General features: G+C 36.4%; 2 protein-coding genes across 3 annotated transcripts; one reads left to right on the top strand and one right to left on the bottom strand.

Moving 5' to 3' along the window:
- The first annotated feature begins 665 nt into the window (after nucleotides 1–665).
- Nucleotides 666–13,812, top strand: LOC132184055 (uncharacterized). Of its 2 annotated transcripts, XM_059597536.1 has the most exons (21): nucleotides 666–1,148; nucleotides 1,231–1,366; nucleotides 1,507–1,838; nucleotides 2,035–2,116; nucleotides 2,197–2,521; nucleotides 3,452–3,510; nucleotides 4,173–4,262; nucleotides 4,951–5,042; nucleotides 5,323–5,421; nucleotides 5,536–5,613; nucleotides 7,318–7,402; nucleotides 7,485–7,543; nucleotides 7,666–7,735; nucleotides 7,898–7,989; nucleotides 9,587–9,649; nucleotides 9,789–9,855; nucleotides 11,389–11,640; nucleotides 12,008–12,124; nucleotides 12,645–12,797; nucleotides 12,961–13,108; nucleotides 13,503–13,812. In XM_059597536.1, the coding sequence occupies exons 1-20, from the start codon at nucleotides 718–720 to the stop codon at nucleotides 13,066–13,068; spliced, it is 2,790 nt and encodes a 929-aa protein (XP_059453519.1). In that variant the 5' UTR covers nucleotides 666–717; the 3' UTR covers nucleotides 13,069–13,108; nucleotides 13,503–13,812. The 2 variants fall into 2 exon arrangements, with proteins under 2 accessions (XP_059453519.1, XP_059453520.1); XM_059597537.1 differs by lacking the exons at nucleotides 12,961–13,108; nucleotides 13,503–13,812 and having other exon boundaries at nucleotides 11,389–11,680; nucleotides 12,645–12,733.
- A 980-nt stretch (nucleotides 13,813–14,792) lies between these two features.
- Nucleotides 14,793–19,385, bottom strand: LOC132184320 (exosome complex component RRP41 homolog). Its single transcript, XM_059597906.1, has 12 exons — nucleotides 18,855–19,385; nucleotides 18,700–18,746; nucleotides 18,546–18,606; nucleotides 18,389–18,427; nucleotides 18,243–18,310; nucleotides 17,247–17,325; nucleotides 17,123–17,159; nucleotides 16,524–16,640; nucleotides 16,338–16,423; nucleotides 15,587–15,676; nucleotides 15,403–15,462; nucleotides 14,793–15,322 (listed from the first exon to the last, which is right to left on the bottom strand). The coding sequence occupies exons 1-11, from the start codon at nucleotides 18,906–18,908 to the stop codon at nucleotides 15,415–15,417; spliced, it is 726 nt and encodes a 241-aa protein (XP_059453889.1). The 5' UTR covers nucleotides 18,909–19,385; the 3' UTR covers nucleotides 14,793–15,322; nucleotides 15,403–15,414.
- Between the last annotated feature and the right edge of the window lie 1,273 nt (nucleotides 19,386–20,658).

Raw genomic sequence — 20,658 nt, 5'->3', positions numbered from 1 at the left:
ACGTTTTGGGTTGTTCAATGACTTGCTATAATAAGTAAGTCTCATATGAGGTCTCTCACACTTGTGGCGCAGCCGCGCAAATTGTTAATAATTTGAAGAGTAACTTAAGCGCTAACATTAGCTTTTATTAGATTTTCCTTAAATTTAGAACACTAGCAGCAAATTTCTTTAAATTTAGAGAATAAAACTATTTTTTACTTTTATACTCAAATAAATTTCACAATAATTTTTCTTATCATTTCTCTATCCAATTTAAATATTCTTTTAAATAAATGTTAAGGAAAAGAGAAAGCCTCTTTTGCTACCCTAGCATTAGATTTTTTCTTGGTTTAGAGAACACCGAGAGAGTCTTGCATCAACTCTTTAAGAATGTTTCTTACATTTAAAAAAGAAAATAAAATTTAAGGAGTTAGATGCTAGTGCTCTTAAAAATCCCTTTGTGATTGAATGCTAATGGCTAAACAGGATGCTCAAGCCTAATTGGACCCAAATCAGTTTTATAGGGTCCATCATGGGTGATGTTCTCAATTGTCAACTTATAAGGGCTTTTTTTTCTTGGCCCAAGGGCCAATCTTGTTGTAATGGGCTTATTAAAGCCCACTCTTTCTTCCACATCATATGGCTTTATGTATTGCTGTTTGGGATACTTCTCCTGAAGGCTTAAACCCCCAGAACACAGAGGAACTTAAACCCCGAAACCTAAACCCACGACTCGACATGTCGGAGCAACCCGAAGCCGAATCGGCGCTGCTCCTCCGCGGGTACGAGCTCCGTCTCCTGCGTTGCACCCTCGCTTGCTCACCGTCCGATTCCCCGCCAAACCAACCAGCCCATCCGCCGTCCGATCAAACTCCACTTCTCCATGCACTTATCAGCGACATCCTCGCTTCAATCGAGGCCGGTGACTACCTCCGCGCCCTCTCCTCCGACGCCGCCAGACTCGTAGTCCAACTCGCCGGTAACTCGCACATTGACTCTGCCGAGTGCGCCGACCGAGTATACTCCGAGTCGCTCGACCGCGTGGAGTCGTTCATTTCACAGGGAAATGAATCCGAATTCGACGACGAGGACAGGGCCTGTAGGGTGGTCCTCGTTATGTGCGTCGCCGTTGCCGCGTTCCTCGGGTTCACTCAGTGCAACGTGACTGGGTTAGTCAGTCCCCGAGTCACAGCACAATAATCTTTTTCTTTTTTTCTTTTGAGGTTAACTGGATATTGAATTGTTTTGTAGGCCCTTGAAGGCAATAATGCCGAAATGTCCAGTGGCATTGGAGGGAGATACAGAAATGGTGGAATGGGAGAATTGGGCGCGTAATCAGCTAATGGCTGCTGGCTCTGACTTGCTTGGCAAGTTTTCTATTCTCCAGGTAACTACTAAAAATCACTATCCTAAAACAGTTAAAGTTATTTATCATTACTGTTTATGTTGTTTATTTGTCAATTGTTGTTGTTGCTGTTGTTGTTGTTATATTGGAAGCTGAAACAAGTCCTTTTGATTGTAATGTAGTATATAGTGTTTGCTAAGATGTTGCTCATGAGGACAAGAGACACGTTATTTGGAGGAAGTGTGTCTTCCACATACAAGATTGGTAGCATCGCGTGGTGGCTTGCTAGAATCGTATTTCTTCAACAAAGAATTTTGGATGAGCGATCCTCTTCTTTGTTTGATCTACTGCACGTCTATATGGGTGAGACTCTACAGTGTTTTGACACTTTGGAAAAAGTAACAAGTTATTTTGGTTCTAGTTTATGTGATGGGGAGGCTTCAACAATCATCTCAATGGTTCATTTAGAAGCTGGAATGATGGAATACACCTATGGAAGAGTTGATTCTTGCAGGTGGGTTATCATGGGGAAGCTATTTTATCTAATCAACTTGTTTGTGGTCACGTTGGTTTTAATGAGGAAAAAAAAGCCTAAGAACCGTAGTCATATTGATTTTTATTTGAAAATCTCTGTTTAATGTTGAAACGGGATCTCGGTTTTTGATTACTCCAGCTTATCTTTATTTGCTGAAGTACCTGTGTCGTATCAGGCAACATTTTGAGTCAGCTGAAGTGGCAGCTGGGCTTGAGCTTTCTGTTACTGGGATCCTTGGCTTCCGTGCTGTACATCAGGTAAACATTTGCAGTACATAAATTGTGAGTTTGTTGAAGATGTATTTCTTCGTAGCTTTCCTGATTATTCTTGGATATAGGTAGAACCTAAGGCACAAATGGTACTTGTTGCAAACACCAGCTCATCAAACTCTGGTGATAAATGCTCCTTAGAAAGCTCTGGCCTCCAGGCACACAATTCTAGTATTGGAGAAGATAATTCACATCTACATCAAGATGAGACCTCAGAAGTCTCTGACATATTGATGGCCCCAAAATTGTTAGTGAATAATAATGAAGGAGCAAGATCAAAAGGAATTCAAAATGTTGGTCATTCTGTGGCTCCTTTGAGGGGAATCCAACAGGCAGCAATTTTGGCCCAATGCCTTCTTATTGAGAAGAGTAGTCGGAATGATGAAATGCAAAGTGAGTTCTTGACACAAACTTTTGGTAGTAATATGAGCCTCATCTTTGTTTTCATGTTGATTAATGCAGAAGAAGCCATTTCAAAATGCAAGCTATATCATTTCCTTATTATTCATATATTTGATAGTGTAAGATTGAATTAATAACCACCAGAAGGGCTTAGATTTTGCTAAAATTGTTAATAAATTACTTGCCCTTTAGTTTCTCACAATTCAGTACGGCCACCAACCCCACTTTTTCCCCTCTTAATTGGAAAACAAATGATTAATTGAACAAGCTTATCAAGGGTTCGTTTGGTAAACGATTTCGTTTCGGTTTCGGTTCGATACTGTAGCAAAAATTGATTGATGTGAAAAAAGTAAGAATGTTTTTTTTGAAAAGTGAAAAAGTAAGAATGTTTGGTACGGAAAAATGAAAAAAATTTGTTTTGTAGTGATTTTTTTATTTGAATAGTAATAAAAAATGATTGATGTGATGTAAAAAGTAAGAGAATGTTGAAAAAATGAGAAAGTGAGATGAATGGTGTTGTGCCAAAACCATTTATCAAACGGACCCCAAGAGATGAGATCCCAAGAAGAGGGAATGTTAAAGTTAAAAAAGTAAAAATGAAAGACAGTTGAGAATCAAAAAGATCTGAAGTTACTGTAAAAAATGAGACACACTGCTGCATTTCTTGCTTAGAGATCTACATCAAAGTTGTTTCCATGGGCCAAGCAGTTAAAGTTCGCCATCACTGCAATGCTCCAAATCAGTCCGCAAAATAGTTTCTGCTTCTATCATAGTCTTAACATGTTCGTTTATCATCAGTAGAGCAAGGATTTCTTTACTAGAGTCCCTTTCACATTGTTCTTATTTTAATTATGTTCTGAAGTGAATTTCTGAGTTAAGGTCCCCCTCTTTGGTCATTCAACAGCCCAATTTCTGTTTCAGGATGGGATATGGCTCCATACATAGAGGCAATTGATTCTCAGCAATCATCATGTTTTATTGTAAGTAGATAATTATTGCACCATGTAATTACTAGCTGCATTTTATATTTTTCTGACTGGACCATTTCTTACTTCAACGGTTAGTGTGAAATGTTGAATGTCATAATAAAAGTCATTGCACTTTCTTTCTTTTTTTTAATAATTGATCGGGATATGATTAAAAGCGTAAGGCGCTCCATGTACACATGAAGTTTACAAGAGAAGTCGCCTAGGTAGTAGGGACAAAAAAAACAAGAAAATCATAATAACTGATCACTAAAGGAGAAACATGATAAAAGTTGTTATACTAGAAAATCATGTAAATCATTATAAAAGTCATTGTACTTAAATAAGAATGAGGATTTTCTTTTACATAGATAAGCCATTATGATGGGTACTAGATTCAAGTATACAAAGGTGAGAAATTAGTCAAGATTTGTTATTAATTAGTTAGGACTTTCTTATACTTTTGGGGTTTGAGCAATGGGAGGTGATGGGACTTGCTAGTTCAATTAATCTATTTGATACTCCATATACGGATGTATCGTATAATGATTCCCATAGCACTCAACTTTATGGGCTTTAGAGTCCTTTAGTGAACCAAAATTTTCTTACAATTGATATCGTATATCTATTGATTTTTGATTCCTATGTGAGTTGTAAAAAATCTTTTTTCTCCTCAGATAAGGTGTTTCTGTGACATCTTACGTATTCGATGGGAGTCAGCTCGTAGTCGCACAAGGGAGCGTGCTTTGATGATGATGGATAAATTGGTATGAGGTGCCTCACTGTTACCATGACTACTTGACCTTCTTAAAGATATCCAGTTGTTTTAGTTGTATGTCCTTTTTCCCTATTTTTGATATATTTTTTCCAACACTTTGTATCGTTGAACAGCTGCTTATCTTTCTCCTGTGGTGATTAGTTACCTTGATTTTCTTGTTCTTTTTGCCTCTAATGCTTTTAATTATATCTCGATTACTTATATAAATTTGTTTTTCCAACTAAATGCCTTTTCCTTCCCATTTTTAACTGTAGTCATCCCTCTGAATTTGTGGGTTTGTTGTGCAAGTTTACATTTCCTTGGTTGAGGGAAATATTGAAGACCAACACCCAGATGCAAACGTGTTCAAGTACATATGTTTGTAGAATTGTATGCATACACTTTGTGCTCAGCTATGTTCGAACCGAAAATCTACCCACTCCAACCCACTTGATGCTACCTGAGCTAAGCACGGGGGCCCATAAATATGATATTGGATCTATTGAAAGTTTCATTCCTATGTATTCGATATGCCTTGTTTTTTTGTTTTTGAAAAATGGCAGCATGGATAATGCTGTTTGTATTTTTGGGACTTTATTCTCTTATTTTTAGCTCCAGTATGTAAATAGTCCTAATTTATTTGTCATATTGTAGTATCACAACAGCATCTCACAAAAAAATACTTTGCACGGTTTCAGGTTGAGACTGTCTGTGAGCCTTCTCCAGGAGTAGCACAACGACTTCCTTTTTGTTTTGGAGTTTATATCCCTACTATTCCTGCCTTGCGAAAGTACGAAATCACTTTTCATTGTCTTTAAATGCTGTAGTTATCAAAAAAAAAAAAAAAAAGTCTTTAAATGCTGTACTTGAGTTTTGTCCCCAACATTTACTTTGTTTTGCTATTGATATGAGCTATCATCTCCTATTCTTCCATATAATGTTTCATGCTGACAACTCCCTTCTTGTCAGAGTTACTTATCAAAAAAAAAAAACTCCCTTCTTGTCAGAGTTGTATGCATACATAACTCCTCTTGTTTTTTTCTATTTGTTTTTTCCCCCTTTAATTTTAGGGAGTACGGTGAACTTTTAGTGCGCTTTGGTTTGATTGGAGAGGCAGTTAAAATTTTTGAGGACTTAGAGTTATGGGATAATGTAATATATTGCTACCGGTATGTTGATACTTGACACCAGTATCCAAGTCAATTTCCTTAATATATTTTTTATTATTTGCCTTTGATCCTTTGTTGCTGGGAGTCTCATGTGTGATACAATATGTAAAATAGCCTATTGGAGAAGAAAGCAGCAGCGGTTGAACTCATCAAGAAACGGCTATCTGAAGTGCCAAATGACCCCAGGTTATGGTACGTGAGTTACTTGTTCTTTTATTTTCTTTCTCTTTTTAGTTGAGTTAACTTATCTCACCTAGTGCAATCAAACTGCAAAAGTTCAACTGACATATTCTCATGGAAGATTTAATTTGATATCAATCTTAATTTAAATGGACAACTAAAGAACTCAATGATGAGATTTTTCCAACTTGTTTTGACTGTAATGAACTAAGTTTATTACTAGGAAAATGTTAAAAAGGAAGATTATTGATCTGTAGATTGATATTTGTCGGTTATTTTTCTAATAATAATATCGTACCTGGTTATGCTAGCTTATTTTCAGAAGCTTGTTGTATCAATAATAAATGTTATGATATTCGCATGACTACTCAAATCATAAACTACATGCCATGTGTTAACTTGATATGATAATGTTGTACTGCAGCCTATGACTTGGCGATTATTACTCAGTTGACATCTTATTCTTGTATTTTTAATATATACATATACTTTTCATGTTAAATTATGAAATAATGTATATTAGATGACTAAAATGGAAATAACTGAAGTAGCCAAGAAATTGCCAGAAGGCCTTGATGTCTAATTACTAGCTCAACAGTGTTCATGTGGTGGTGGCAGCATATCCTGTGTTTCCCATCAAACCTTACAAGTATCTTTGTTTGATTATTGGATCAATTATTTTAAGTTCTATACTATTTGACTACATGTACATTTGCATGTATTTGTGTATTTTAGATTTTAATTTCTAGACTTGTAGTGCCTGACAAGTTATTTTCACATGCTTCTTACTATAGCAAGTTACACAACACATCACTATAGCTTTTGAATTTCTCGATTATTAGTTGGGATATAGGGACTAGGGTTTATGTTATAAGGGTTTTTATAACTTATAACAAATCCTTTAATTGTCTCCATTGAAAGTAATGAATAATCAATATAAAGTTTGCAGCAAAGATGATCTTATAGTTAGTATGACTACCATTACCCAAAGCCTCCTCCCTGAATCCTTAACTCATAGCTGGACTCCCAGCAATTAATCGTGGAAATTGACATAAAGTTTGCCTTTGAAGTTGCATATTTTCTACTGATGATGCGAAGGGAGCATCATCTAGGCGTAGGAAATGCAAGGCTCACGCTTGTTAGCGTGTGAGGGCTTTGGGTTTTGTTGTCTTGTGGGCTTTTTGGGTGGGTTGGGTTGTGGGTGTTTTTGCTATTTTTGGGTTTTGGGCTTGTTGGAACTCCTTATGTATACGGTCTATATACTTAGGGGCGCCTTACGCTTTTAATAGAGTTTTTCATTATATATATATATACACTACTAATTTCCGTTTTATGGCTCATAGGCCTTCCCTCTTTGTTAGCATGCTGAAACACATTCATGTTTTTGGCAAACACCATTTGTTTATGATAGAATCTTATATAGTTTGGTCAAAACAAATTGTACTTGTACTTCAAGTAACTTCTATAAGCTTGTAGTTTTTCGTAAAATGGTACTCACTAGGGTGACATTTGCAGTTTGCTTTGTGTTTGTTTGTCTTGAAGCTCTATTTCCTGTTATTTATCTTCACTGTCGTTGTCTGCATGAACCTATGCATGTGAGTGATGATCTGCTTAGCTTTTCTTTTAAACTGTTAGTACGCTTGGAAAACTTTTTATGAGATAGCTAACATTTTGGTTTCCACAATCTATTTCACTGGCTCTAAATCTGTTTTCTAGGTGTTCATTGGGTGATGTTACAAATAGTGATGCTTGCTATGAAAAAGCCCTGGAAGTTTCAAAAAATAGGTCAGCTAGAGCTAAGGTGATTCCTTTCTTATTATCAATTTTTCATCAGTGTGCTTTTATATGGATTTTTTGTTAATACTATTGAATCTACTTGTCAGCGGGCTCTTGCTCGTAGTGCATACAATAGAGGGGACTATGAGACATCTAAAATCCTCTGGTCAGTTTGCTTAAATGCCTTCTAGTATATTGTTTCTGTTGTTAGTCCTTTAGTATTGATGATAATATGTATAGTTCATGATGGGTTTGGGTTTACAACGATTTCCTTGTACTCATGCTCAGGGAGTCTGCGATGGCCCTGAATTCTTTGTATCCGGATGGCTGGTTCGCCCTTGGGGCTGCTGCTTTGAAGGTAATTTATATGATCTACATTTGGGTTAATTCTCTATTTGTTGGGGTTTTGCACCCAAATATATGTGCATTTTGTAGGTTCCATCAAAATGAGAGAGGTCATTGAATTGTATTATTAAATTTATCAGAAATTTCTGAAACTATTGCTGAAGAATTGTTACAGGCTAGAGATGTGGATAAGGCTCTGGATGGGTTTACTCGTGCTGTTCAGCTTGATCCTGAAAATGGGGAGGCTTGGAATAATATTGCTTGTTTGTATGTTCTCTTTGCTTTAGTCATCTTGCTTTCTGTGCATTCTGATATATACTGTTTTTGTTTTCTCATCTCAATATATGTTAATATTTATATTCATAAAAAAGGGTTAATATTAAGTTTTATATAGACTTAAACTTTTGCACACGTTTTCCTTCTCTCAATTAGAGATTTTTTTTTTGGCAATCACCATGACCGCCTCCTTTGAAATATATATTTTTTGAATGTTTATATATCAAAAGCGCAGAGGGGCGCAAGGCCATTGATAAGTAATTTTACAATGGCCTCATCCACAACAAAAGGGTCAATGCCATAAGGACAATACCCTCCGCTGGTGTCCGACATGGCCCTTATTGAAGAGGATTTTGTAATCGAAAGATGATAACAGAACTTCTCTATTTTTGTCTTATTTCACTTAAAAGAACAGTATATTAGCTATTCTTTGGTATAGCTTATGAAACAGGGATGGGGATTGTTCTAATCTCTCAAAAAACAGTGGGGAGTTGTAATATCAACAACACCTCAAGGGAGACAAAGGCAACTTGCCTTTTTCTTTTGTGTGTGCATGTTGTGGGGGGGTGTGCTTCCTCATATTTGTTTGCTATATCTTTGACTTTGTTTCAAGAGAATTATTATTTTTGTAGCAAATCTGAATTGTTGAAAGCTGCTAAGAGGGGATATTTTATATTAAGCACTGTATTCTCTTTTATATCCTCACCACTAAACTTATGAGTTCGATATTAGTTTTTCCAAAGTATACCTTCTGTTAGATTGAAATCATTCATGTTTAACATGTGTCAGTTGGAATATCTCTCAAAATCTCATTTTGGCATGGTTGTCTTATAGCATTATTTACCTTCTGTTAGATTGAAATCATTCATGTTTAACATATGTCAGTTGGAATATCTCTCAATCTCATTTTGGCATGGTTGTCTTTATGGCATTATTTTCGTAGGAAAGTAATTCTTTGGGTTTATTTGGTGTGGAACTATATGTTTCAAGTCCAGTAAGGAATATAGTTTGGAACGCTATGTTTGAGTCTTATGGGAGTTGATTCTGTAAGGGCTTCATTAGGGTTTGCAGAGATGTAAAGGAAATGTGAATGCTAGGATCAGGGAACTATTTGTCTCAAGGCTTTGAATGGAGGGAGCTAGGAAAGATTGTTGTTTCAGTGCTTTGGTGCCATTCGTTTATTTGTTTTATTTTTTCTACTTTGATATCTTGCCCTCATGGTGAACTCTTCTCATTTTGGAACTATAGTCTGAACTTTTTTTTGGTTGAAATACTGTGGATGAATTATTATATGCAACTTTTTACCTTGAAATACAGCCTACCTCATTTTTATGTAAAACTTTTACATGTTAATTAGCCTCCCTAGTAACAACATTATGCATCAAGGGCTATGTTTCGAACCATTAATGAAGAATAATTTCGAGCCATTTATGATTTTTTTTTTCATTATTAAAAGTCATTTGTGATTGATGTGTCATTTAATATTTTGGATATTTATTTGTCACTTAATTCTTCCATTAGTATTAGTAAATTATATGCACACTTTTTTGTTGTTGGATAAATTATATGCAAGTTAGCAATTATGCAGGCATATGATCAAGAAGAGGAGCAAAGAGGCTTTCATAGCATTTAAAGAAGCCCTAAAGTTCAAGTTTGGTCTTTCTTCCCATAATTAGAATCTCATTTCTATGCACGTACTTGTACACAATACCCACACACACACATAACATTGTCAATTGCTGTATTTCCAAAGGTATGTTATGTAGTAACCAAACATGATTTGGTGACAGGCGAGAGAGTTGGCAGTTGTGGGAGAACTATGGTCATGTTGCAGTGGATGTGGGCAATATTGGTCAGGTAAGTGCTTTCTTTTTGCTAAGTAAGGCATCTGGTTTAATATTTTTGATAAGTAATTGTAAATTCATTGGAAAGCGCAATGGCGCAACCCAAATACACAAAAAGTATACAAGAGACAGCAGAAAAAAGATCTAAAAAAAATGAAAGTTCGAAATATTAAAACCAAAAGCTGCAGCCCAATAAAAAAAAGTCTTAAGGAATAAAGCCTTTAATTTCACCAAAGTCCTCTTATGCTCCTCAAAGCGTCGATTGTTTCTTTCCTCTAAAGGCACCACGTAAGGCAAGACAAAATCATCTTCTAAATTGCATCAAGCTGAAACCTGCCACCACGTAGGGCAAGACAAAGTCTTCTCCTAAGCCTTTCTTTGGAGGCTTTATGTGCTTCATATGAGGAGTTCACAACAGGAAACACTTTCTCAGGTTTTTATACAATGGATGTTGGTTGGCAGTTTGCACACCACAGTTTGCTATACTAAACATACAAAACTGATCATGTGTTTATCCTCACAGCTTAGCTCAAGCTCTTTTTCGTTGCATGTGCTAAATATTAAATGTCATAGTACTCTTACAAATAATTTCTTCCACTCTGCTTGAGATGTCCCCAGAAGACAATTAGACAAGGTTTGGGAGTTACGGGTTTGAACTGGGCTGTATTTAATTAAGCTTATATAGCAACAGTTGCTCTGTGTGTGTGGGGGGGAAGTAATATCAACAACAATTATGATTACGTGCCGCATGTGTGTGGGGGTGGGTGGAAAAGTAATAGCAACAACATTTCCATGCTGCAGCTGCATGCTAATTCCAAAAAGCATGCTGGCAGTGCATTCGTCCCAAAAAACAAAAACAAAAAAAAATGCTAGCAGTGTATGTCTTAACTATTTCTTACTTACTACATTAGCTATAAGACTAAGTCTTGGTGCCTTATGAGAATTTTAATTTAAACCAATTTTAGAACTAAAATAGCTGCAATTCTTTACAGTCTGCTTGAATAACCCCAAGGGGTTGGCCCAAGTGGTGGATGCCTTGGTCTTTAAGGTTTGCTCTTTTCAAGGTCCAAGGTTCAACACCTCATGGGTGCAAATAATCTCTTGGGGCCACACTCCCTGGTGAAAAGCCAACGATTTAACCAGTTTCGTGTAAGAAAACTTTAGAGGGTGCGGTGCATGGGACCGGGTTTATTCTGTAGGGGTGGGTCTGAAGGGCCCTGCCTTGGAGAGGTTTCCCGACATTAAAAAAAAAAGTCTGCTTGAATTTTGAAAAGGATTTAAGTAGTCTTTAGAAGGATATAAAATGCTATGATGTATACATGTGACATGATGGATAATGATTAAATGTTTCTTCTTCAATACACTTTTTTCTATTGGATTACTAGATTAGGGCTCTCAATTATTGGGCATTTTTTCACATTTTAATTTTTCTTTGCATGGTTAATACATGTAAAAGTTCATGTTGGGTCATAAATTTATTTTAACTTTTTATGGTGGCGTCATTCTATTTGACCCTTGTTGTTATTCGTTTCCATGATTCTTTTAGGCTCTGGAAGCTATACAAAAGGTTTTGGACATGACTAATAATAAAAGAATTGATGCTGAATTATTAAAGAGAATTACGATAGAGGTGGAAAACAGAGCTTCACCTAATCAGCCCGGATCTCATGTGATGACGAATGAGGATAGTTCTTCTGATCAAGATTGTCTTAATGAGTCAACATATGCAGAGTCTGGCATGGGAAGGTCGCATGAAACTGAGTACTTGGTGGAGTTTCTTGGAAAAGTGCTACAGCGGGTATGCAAATCCTTCATGATCATTGTTTTGCTTTTGACATGTAACTCTCTCTCTCTCATCTATGTTTCTACTGTCTTACATTATAGGTTTTTTTTTATCTCCCCCCTCCTTTTCCTTCTGTATATGTGGGCACATGATACATATTTGACCATTCTTGAGTCAAGTCTGTCCACGCTTGGTCATTAATCATTGCCCATGCTTAAATCAATATGTATTGGTGTTTGCGACTATTGATCTGTGTGCCTCTGTGCCATGGCTCTCCCTTGGCATCTTTTGAATGAATTTACTTATAGTGCCACACATAGGCATGTTAGATATATCATATTGTTACATATTTCATATTTGAGTATTTATCTTTCTAATACAGATAGTTCGAAGTCTGGGCGGAGCAGATATCTGGGGCTTATATGCAAGGTGGCACAAAATCAAAGGAGATCTGACAATGTGCTCTGAAGCCCTCTTAAAGCAAGTTAGATCATACCAGGTATCACTGTCAATGTCTAGTACATCTGTTTTTCTGCCCATGTTATTTTGAATGATTGCCTTAATGCAATCCACTTTCTTTTTCTGTCATATATTCTCAAGTATGCATCATCATTCACCTGTAGCACAATAGAATTATCCTGTAGGAGAAGACCTGTAGCATCATTTCGTGGGAGTCTGTTGCAAAGAAAAGAGGGTTTGGCTTTCACGGTGGACCAGAGATTGTCCCAGTAGAGCTTTTTTCTTAGCTTGCTAATGTTTAAGGATGTATGTGTGGAGGAGATTTGGCCTAATCTCTGGCTCGTAACAAGAATTTTTGTTCCCAGAACTCTTCTTTTGTCTATGAAGCCTTGTTGATTGCCCAAGTAGCTCACTATTGTTTTTTCTTTGTTTGGTGGTGGATATTATTCTAGCTATAGTTGCTGTTCTCGGAAACAGATTTAATTTTAGTTGAGAAAGCTGTGCGTCACAAAGATTTACTATTAGATAATGAAGTGGCTCTCTCTCTCTCTCTCTCTCAGGGATCTGATTTATGGAAAGATAGAGATCGTTTTAAAAGTTTTGCACAAGCCTCCTTGGAACTTTGCCAGGTGTACATGGAAATTTCTTCATCTACTGGTAGCCATCGAGAACTACGTGCAGCTGAGATGCATCTAAAAAACATAATTAAACAGGCAAGCTTTTTAAATTTTGAGTCCGAGAAAAGCTTACTCTGGAACACTTAATTGTGTTTTTCCTTTAACTTAATTGAGTTTGGAGCTGTATATATCTTAGCTTATGTGTTAGCGTATCATTTTTGCGTGACATTAATTTTGTAAGACGCTTACAAAATCTCAGGCGGAGAGCTTCTCAGACACACAAGAATTTAGAAATCTCCAGGATTGCCTTGATGAAGTGAAGATGAAGCTCCAATCCACTTCTGTGCCCATGCAAAATCCTATCTGATGAAGTCCCTCGAAAAATATTATTGCATTATAAAGACAAGGTAAGACGTGCGCTAACAACATTTCAGTTAATAGTATTGTCTTAAGTTACAAGCATGAATATCATGGATTCTGGGCACCTAGTTCCTTCTGCACAGGTGCTTTTCTTTGTGTTTAATTATTTTCAGTAGTTACCATGACAAATCCTGAAAATAAAAAGATAACAGAAGATGTTGCTTCAAGTTCATTGTGCTTCTCGGCTTTCTTTTTTTTAATTATTTTAAAGAATTTTTTTCTTGTTTGTGATCTAAAAATATGACGTGGACTGTTTGATATATCAAGTTTAAGGTAAAGAAGTCTCGACATTACATGCATGGTCAATATACAGGTGATGTATCCTTTCCTGATTGTGAACTTTGTTCTCTTTTTCTTTCTTTTTTCTTTTTTCTTTTGCAGGGATGTAGTCAATAATACAAGTAGAACATGCAGCCTTCTTTCTGGACAGTTTGGATTGGACGGTCACGGGGATATCATATTTGTTAGCACAAAAAAGAAGAAATATTTACGATCATGATTGGGCCTCTCTCTCTCTCTCTCTCTATATATATATAGCATTGAGTTTTTCTTACCCTCCAAATCCATATCAATTGAATGTGTATCACACCAAATTTTGTAATATTAGCCAAATTCCTTATTCACCATAGCTAAGTTCACTTCTCACTGAATGATTGACCTAGATTGATTATTATAAGGGTTATTAGTTACCTTTAACCCTCTCAACTATCACTCGTTTACACATTTTCACAAACTATAACCTGTCACACTCAACTCTCTTAAACTACCAATTGCTAGCAAAAAAATCAACTGATCAATGCTGTCATATTTGGAAATTGTACCATTTTCTTCCTCAAAAATGATACAAAACTCTAGCTTACAATTTATTAAACTAAGATGTTTAGTTGAAGACTTGGTAAAATTAGAATTAAAGGTTATTGAAATGGGAAGGGGTGAAGAAAATTAGAGATAATGAAAGTCTGATTAATCCCTCCCTTGACCTTCTTTTAATTTTAAAATTTTTTAAATTAGAATAAGTTGAAAAAGAAAAAGAATAAAAGTGGGAACTCGGGCCGGTACTCTAATTTAAATTTAAATTTAATTAATAAGATAAGAGAATTAGAAGGGAAATGAAAGTAGTTTTTATTCTTAGTACTTGTTATTCATCACAAATTGGAACTCCACAGTTTTTGTTCATTAAGAAAAGGCGTGGTAAAAGCAAATAGCAAAGGTTAGGAAGCTGATCTAAGACTCCCCCAATCTAAACAAAGTCTTCACCATGAGTAGGGGCATAAACGAGCCGAGCTTGGGCTGTCCAGGCTCGGCTCGTTTATTTTTGGGCCAGGCTTGAGCTCGAACTCGAGTCGAGCCCGACTTTGCTGCTCGAGCTCGGCTTGACAGGGTTGAAACCCTGTTCTAGCTCGAGCTCATCTATTTTGCTCGGGCTCGAGCTCGACTTTTTATTTTGTTTTGTTTTGTTTTTTTTTTTTTGATTTTGTAATTGAAGTGTATTAGATTATTACAAAAATCATCCAATTGGTACAGATCTGAAGAAAAAGCTAATTGACTGCAGATTTTTGATAAGTAATTGACTGCAGAAACGTCACAATAAACCATTTTCAATTGGTACAGATCTGAAACCAAGACCATAATTATTAGAATTGGATGACAATAAAGAAGGGAAACTGCCAATAAAACTCAAAACTGCTGAATTAACACAGCTTATGCAGCTGTAATACAACAAAACTTCATGAACTGTGCCAATTTTGAATATGGACATCTTTGTTCAAGTCCAAGCCCTTATCTTTGTTCAGCAATGACAACCTAAACCATCAGTAAACAACAAGGTCTTCATATTCACGACAAGAGCTGATATTACCAAGATTACAACTAAGAATACCAGTAAGTTGGCAAGCAGAAAAGCCATTCATCTAGTCATCCAAAAAAGAAAAATCATTGTTCATCTAAAACTAGCCAGGGCCTAGGATGTCGTCCATTTTTGACAAATAATTATTCCTTTGGGAGGTACTTTCATTCTCCTTGGATTTCATACATGCTTTGCCACATTCCCCGCCACATGCAGGGAACCATTAAGAGTTGAAACATGTATATGGTTGCTTTTAATTGGATATAGGGATTCACAAATCCACACTGAAGCAATGGAAGCCTAAAGATGATCAGGTCAAAATGTAGTTTCCGAGGACCAACGTTAGAAGAGATACCTGCAGTTGAAAATTTAGGACCTGCAAGACATATATGTCTAGTTGCAATGACAATCAAGGAAGAATTTTGAGTTTCTTACCTTGTTTATAAACTATAGACCCCGACGATACTCTAGTTGCTTGGTATTCTCTAGCAATATCTGCCAAACAAACCAATAGAAAATCCCAATAAGAGAACAAACGAAGAAATACCTCAACAAGTTCAAACTAAATCAAAAAATAAGAAGGCAGCATTATCATTGGCTGCAAGAAAAACGTTCTTACTTCTCGAATGTAATTTGCTACTGCTTTGCAGCCTTCAATTGCAAGTTGCATGACGTTTTCAAAAATGTCTATTGGTAACTTAGAATCCATCTGCTTAAGAACACATAACAAATGAGTGGTCCAAAAAGAAATCTTTGACCTTGATCTAAATTGAACAAGGAAAATCCTTAATGGCAAATTAATAGAGGTGCATAGAATGGACCGTATAAATTGAACCATTTAACCTTGCACTTCACAAAAATTGCAAAAAAATCAAAAACCGCAGAGGTAACAAGTTTTGCGTTTCAAAAACATTGCAAAAACAGTATCAGATACATCAATAATACAATTAATCAGAAAACCCAGAACAAGTAAGCCTAATCCCCAATGCTCAGCTTGGCCATGTGGATAATAGTATAATCCATCAAGATATATTACAACCCGCTCTAAACATTCCAAATCCCTAAGGCCAAACCAGCCTTGGGAGAAGGATCTTGGATGAACCTTGGCCAAAAGTAGTTCAGCAATTGTTGGGCAGGGGTAGGAATAGAAGTGCATGCAAATAATTAAAGTGGAGAGAGAGAGAGAGAGAGAGAGAGAGAGATAGCTTAATTTCTTTATATCTGAGGCTCTGAGTTGTTCTAAAATCCATATTTAAAATTTTTTAAAACCACAAAAGCACTGACTGAGCCCAAAATTTCAAACATGAAGGAATTCTAAACCTATAAGAGGTAGAGAGAAGAATAAATGAGAACAAACTTTCAGATATAACCTGAAGAAGGGTCACTTTGTCCAACTTAGGGAGAAACCCTACAGTGACATCAGGACCTCCAGCACTATCTTCTACGTAGTTCAAATCTGTTCACATGACTATTCTCCAAATAAGAATTAATTTGGAAAGCAAAAACTTTTGATGTACCAAGAAAGCAAGGGAAAAACAAAAGGCGTGTAAGTTTACCAAGCAGAGGAGTGCTATTAAGGTACCCTGAACTACATGAAGTAACAAGATCCCGCAATGGGATCCCAGCATCTGCAAGGGCTAAAGTTGCAGCATTGATACATGCAGATCTAGTTCCTGCCAAAAAAAAAAATCCCAATTAAGAATAGAATTCAACATGACATTTATGGTCGGACTTGATTAAATGTTCAACTAGCATCCAGTTCAGAGGCTCTTCAACTTTTTCACATATGCTTTACTGGACTTTCCTTTCTATGAACAATAAATGTCTGCAGGTCCACAACTCTATGGGCACATTGTGCAGCACAACCCTTAACCAAACACAGCTTAATAATGGCAAGAAAAACATACTAGGATGTATCTCAAAACAAGAAAGTGTGCTGAATTCTCAACCTATTATATTACATAGTAGATTTCCTAGAACCCTTTGTTTGTCTAAAATGAAAGCAGGAAAGGAAAAAGAAAAGAAAAGAAGACCACAGGTAAAAATTCCCTCAGCCATTATCACACATGCAAAAAATTAGAAGGGAGGGGGGGGTTTAAAATGAGCTGATTACCATCCAAGAATAATAATTGTGCACAGTCGAGTCTCAACTTACCTCCATCCGCTTGGAGTACTTGGACAAAAATATCTATCTGCAAGATAAGCAAACAAACGTTCAGAACAGAAACTAGCAATACCACACTCATGTAGGAAAAGTTCCCAATATGCTGCAATAGAACCTGAGACCGAGGCATCAAATGTGTCAATATGCAAGCTTCCATGGTCTGGCGAATAACTAAAGATATCTCTGTGGATCGCCTGAGTGCAAGGAAACTTACATCAATAAGAAAGCAAAAGATCATACATACAAATTTTATATTATACTCTGATTTGGTGATGCAGCGTTTATAATCCTTAGAACCACCCACAGAAGCATCATTTTCCACGATGGAGAGGGAACAGACAATTGTTAATACTCATTAATAAAATGCTCTTATAATTAGTAATTACAAGGCTACAAGGAGATGTAGTTCTTATATTTGAACATCTATTAATGCAATAGAGTGCCACAAAGAAAACAGATAATCTGAAAGGCAGCATCACAATCTGGCATTTACTATTGACAGCAAAATGATATTCATGCTAAAAGGCAGATGAAGCTTGTGAGAATCACAGATTGTCTAATCCCACTTAAGCCCCAGGGAATTCATCCTTCACCCCAATTATATGAGCACGCATGCAAAAAAAAAAACACACTTCACGAAAAGCTTAATTTGCAAGTGAAGCCAAACGTACGTAGGTATTTCTCTTCTTTTATACTAAACCTTCTACATGGTTTAGGAACCCACTTCCAGAGACAAGTCAATGAAGTCATAACTAATTCAAAATTATGTATACCATGAAAGACACTTTTGCATGGTTATGGTTCATCAATTACAAACAGAGAACACATCTAGCCATTCAAAAATTATCCCAGCCTGTTTTTAACCAGCCAAATTCAGTTCCCTGAGCATACAGATTTTACAACCCTCTATATCTAAATTGCAAAAATTTTCCAAGGACACTTTTCAATGCATATAAAAAACTATAGTACAACACTATTATTCTATTAAGTCAATTATACATGCAATCATGTGGATTTCCTCATGGGAAATACTACAGATTAAATCATGGCAATGTATAGAAACTAGGTGACCCATAATTTTAGAATGAACCAAAGAGAAACAGAGAATTACCTGTCACCCTTTGGTTTTCTCATGCGATCCCCAGTACTAAAATTAGCCATGCTATACTCGCATCGCACCTGAAAACAAACAAAGACAAAAATCACGAATGCATTGAGAACTAGTTAAAGAAAAAAGCATAAAAAGAAGAGTGTTACCAGGGCCTTGTCATTCATTTGTTGACTCCTATTTTGGACCTGCAAGTGAGCATATATCATTAGTAATCAAAATTTCACAGCAATAACTTGAAAACGTACTTATCTTGCAAATTAAACATCTTAAACAAAGACTCAATGTTAAAGCCTTAAACGGTACCTCTCTAGGGCCATATACTGCAGCAATCACTTTAGTGTTACCCATCTCAAACACAGCAGAACTGAAATTGAAAGGCAGAGTATATTTAACTAAGAAACCACAAATTGAAATCAATTTGAAGAATTACTAATATATATAAAAATATGGTTCGTACCCGTCAGCTTTGGCCACGGCACCAATCTCTGCTCGAATTTGCCTCATCTAAAATAATTTAGAAAACAAGAAAAGAAAAACAGATAAAAGCAGATCATAAGAGAACAGGTGAACAAATATATGAAGCTAGAGAAACGAATATAGTTCGATATATACTTCCATGGGACGGCGACCATCTAAGCGAAGGCCTTCAGGGCTCACGTACTCCATATCTGCAAAACCCTGTCTATAGCGTGTGCTAAGCGTGAGAGACGCAACAATGAATGACAGCGACACTAATGAATGCCTCACAGCGCTGTTTCGGTGCAACTCGACGGAACACTCTGCACGCCAAAGTTCAAAACCCTTAACCGACCCAAAAACAAAAACGAAAAGACGGTCTTACACCCTGTGCTGAAACGGTGCCGTTGCTATCAAACGGGGCATAAAAGAAAAATCACAGTATGTTAAAACGTGTCAAATTTACAAATTCACCCTTTAGTGCCTTTCAATCAGAAGTTGAAACTTCGTGCTGAATAAATTAAAATAAAATAAATGCTCCCAAAACACTTCTCGCCCCTAAAATCTCTCATCTACGCAAAATCATAGAAAAACAGGAGTTCAGAATTTGCGGTAGTGCAAAGCACCGTATATCTGCAGTACTTTGCTTGGATGGCCAATATTCTACCAGATATCTTTTAACCCCAAAAAAAAAAAAAAAAAAACAACAACAACAACACCGTGTGGTTACAGCAAGCCAAAAAAACAAAAAAATCTGTCGATTTTCTTTCTTTTTTTCTTTGAAAAAAAAAAAAAAGCAGTACAAATTCTCAGATGACACTAAGCAGCCACCGACCGTTCACTGTTCCGACGCCCGACCTATTTTGATTAAGACCGAAAACCTATCTAAAATGGAACCTAGTTTAAGGTGTCAAACAAATCAAATAGAATGGAAAATTAAGAATAAACACTAGTAGGGATATGGATGGAGTCTCTCTTAGTCAAGAGTGTTGCAAACTTACAGATTTGTAGAAAAGGAGAACAGCCTTCACTATTCCAGCGTCGAGCTGTCGAGGGCTAGACTCTTGTATTTAGGGGTGTAAACGAGCCGAGCTTGGGCGAGCTTTGGTTGTCCAGGCTCGGCTCGTTTATTTTTGGGCCAGGCTCGAGTCGAGCCCGACTTTGCTGCTCGAGCTCGGCTCGACAGGGTTGGAACCCTGTTCGAGCTCGAGCTCGACTTTTTGTTTTGTTTTTTTTTAATTTTATTATTTTGTAATTTAAGTGTATTAGATTATTACAAAAATCATCCAATTGGTACAGATCTGAAGAAAAAGCTAATTGACTGCAGATTTTTGATAAGTAATTGACTGCAGAAACGTCACAATAAACCATTTTCAATTGGTACAGATCTGAAACCAAGACCATAGTTATTAGAATTGGATGACAATAAAGAAGGGAAACTGCAAATAAAACTCAAAACTGCTGAATTAACACAGCTTAAATACAACAAAACTTCATGAACTGTGCCAATTTTGAATATGGACATCTTTGTTCAAGTCCAAGCCCTTATCTTTGTTCAGCAATCACAACCTAAACCATCAGTAAACAACAAGGTCTTCATATTTCACGACAAGAGCTGATATTACCAAGATTACAACTAAGAATACCAGAAAGTTGGCAAGCAGAAAATTGATAAAGATAAAAATAAAAATTGTTAGAAACTATCATAAAGATAAAGGAGATCCTAGTTGCACTTTGAAAGTTGATCTTATGAAGGCCTATGATTCTGTAAATTGGGAATTCTTGATTCACTGCCTTCATTGTTTTGGTTTCCCAAGGAAGTTTCTTAGTTGGATTAAGGAGTGTATTACTTCTCCTCGGTTTTCTATTTGCTTAAATGGAACTTTGGTTGGCTATTTTGAAGGAAAGAAGGGGCTGAGGCAAGGGGATCCCTTATCCCCTTATCTGTTTGTTTTAGCCA

The sequence above is a fragment of the Corylus avellana genome, chromosome ca6 (assembly GCF_901000735.1).
Source record: "Corylus avellana chromosome ca6, CavTom2PMs-1.0".
NCBI classification, from domain to species: domain Eukaryota; kingdom Viridiplantae; phylum Streptophyta; class Magnoliopsida; order Fagales; family Betulaceae; genus Corylus; species Corylus avellana.
This window is presented reverse-complemented; position numbering and strand designations above follow the sequence as displayed.

Bases quoted from the DNA above. Each gene is read 5' to 3' on its own strand.
- LOC132184055 (XM_059597536.1), top strand. From the start codon at position 718: ATGTCGGAGCAACCCGAAGCCGAATCGGCGCTGCTCCTCCGCGGGTAC. The intron at 3,511-4,172 runs GTAAGTAGATAA...TTTTCTCCTCAG, and splicing joins AGCAATCATCATGTTTTATT to ATAAGGTGTTTCTGTGACAT. The intron at 12,125-12,644 runs GTATCACTGTCA...TCTCTCTCTCAG, and splicing joins AGCAAGTTAGATCATACCAG to GGATCTGATTTATGGAAAGA.
- LOC132184320 (XM_059597906.1), bottom strand. From the start codon at position 18,908: ATGGAGTACGTGAGCCCTGAAGGCCTTCGCTTAGATGGTCGCCGTCCC. The intron at 17,160-17,246 runs GTTCTATTGCAG...CTTATCTTGCAG, and splicing joins ATTTGATGCCTCGGTCTCAG to ATAGATATTTTTGTCCAAGT. The intron at 15,463-15,586 runs GTAAGAACGTTT...TTTGTTTGGCAG, and splicing joins TAGCAAATTACATTCGAGAA to ATATTGCTAGAGAATACCAA.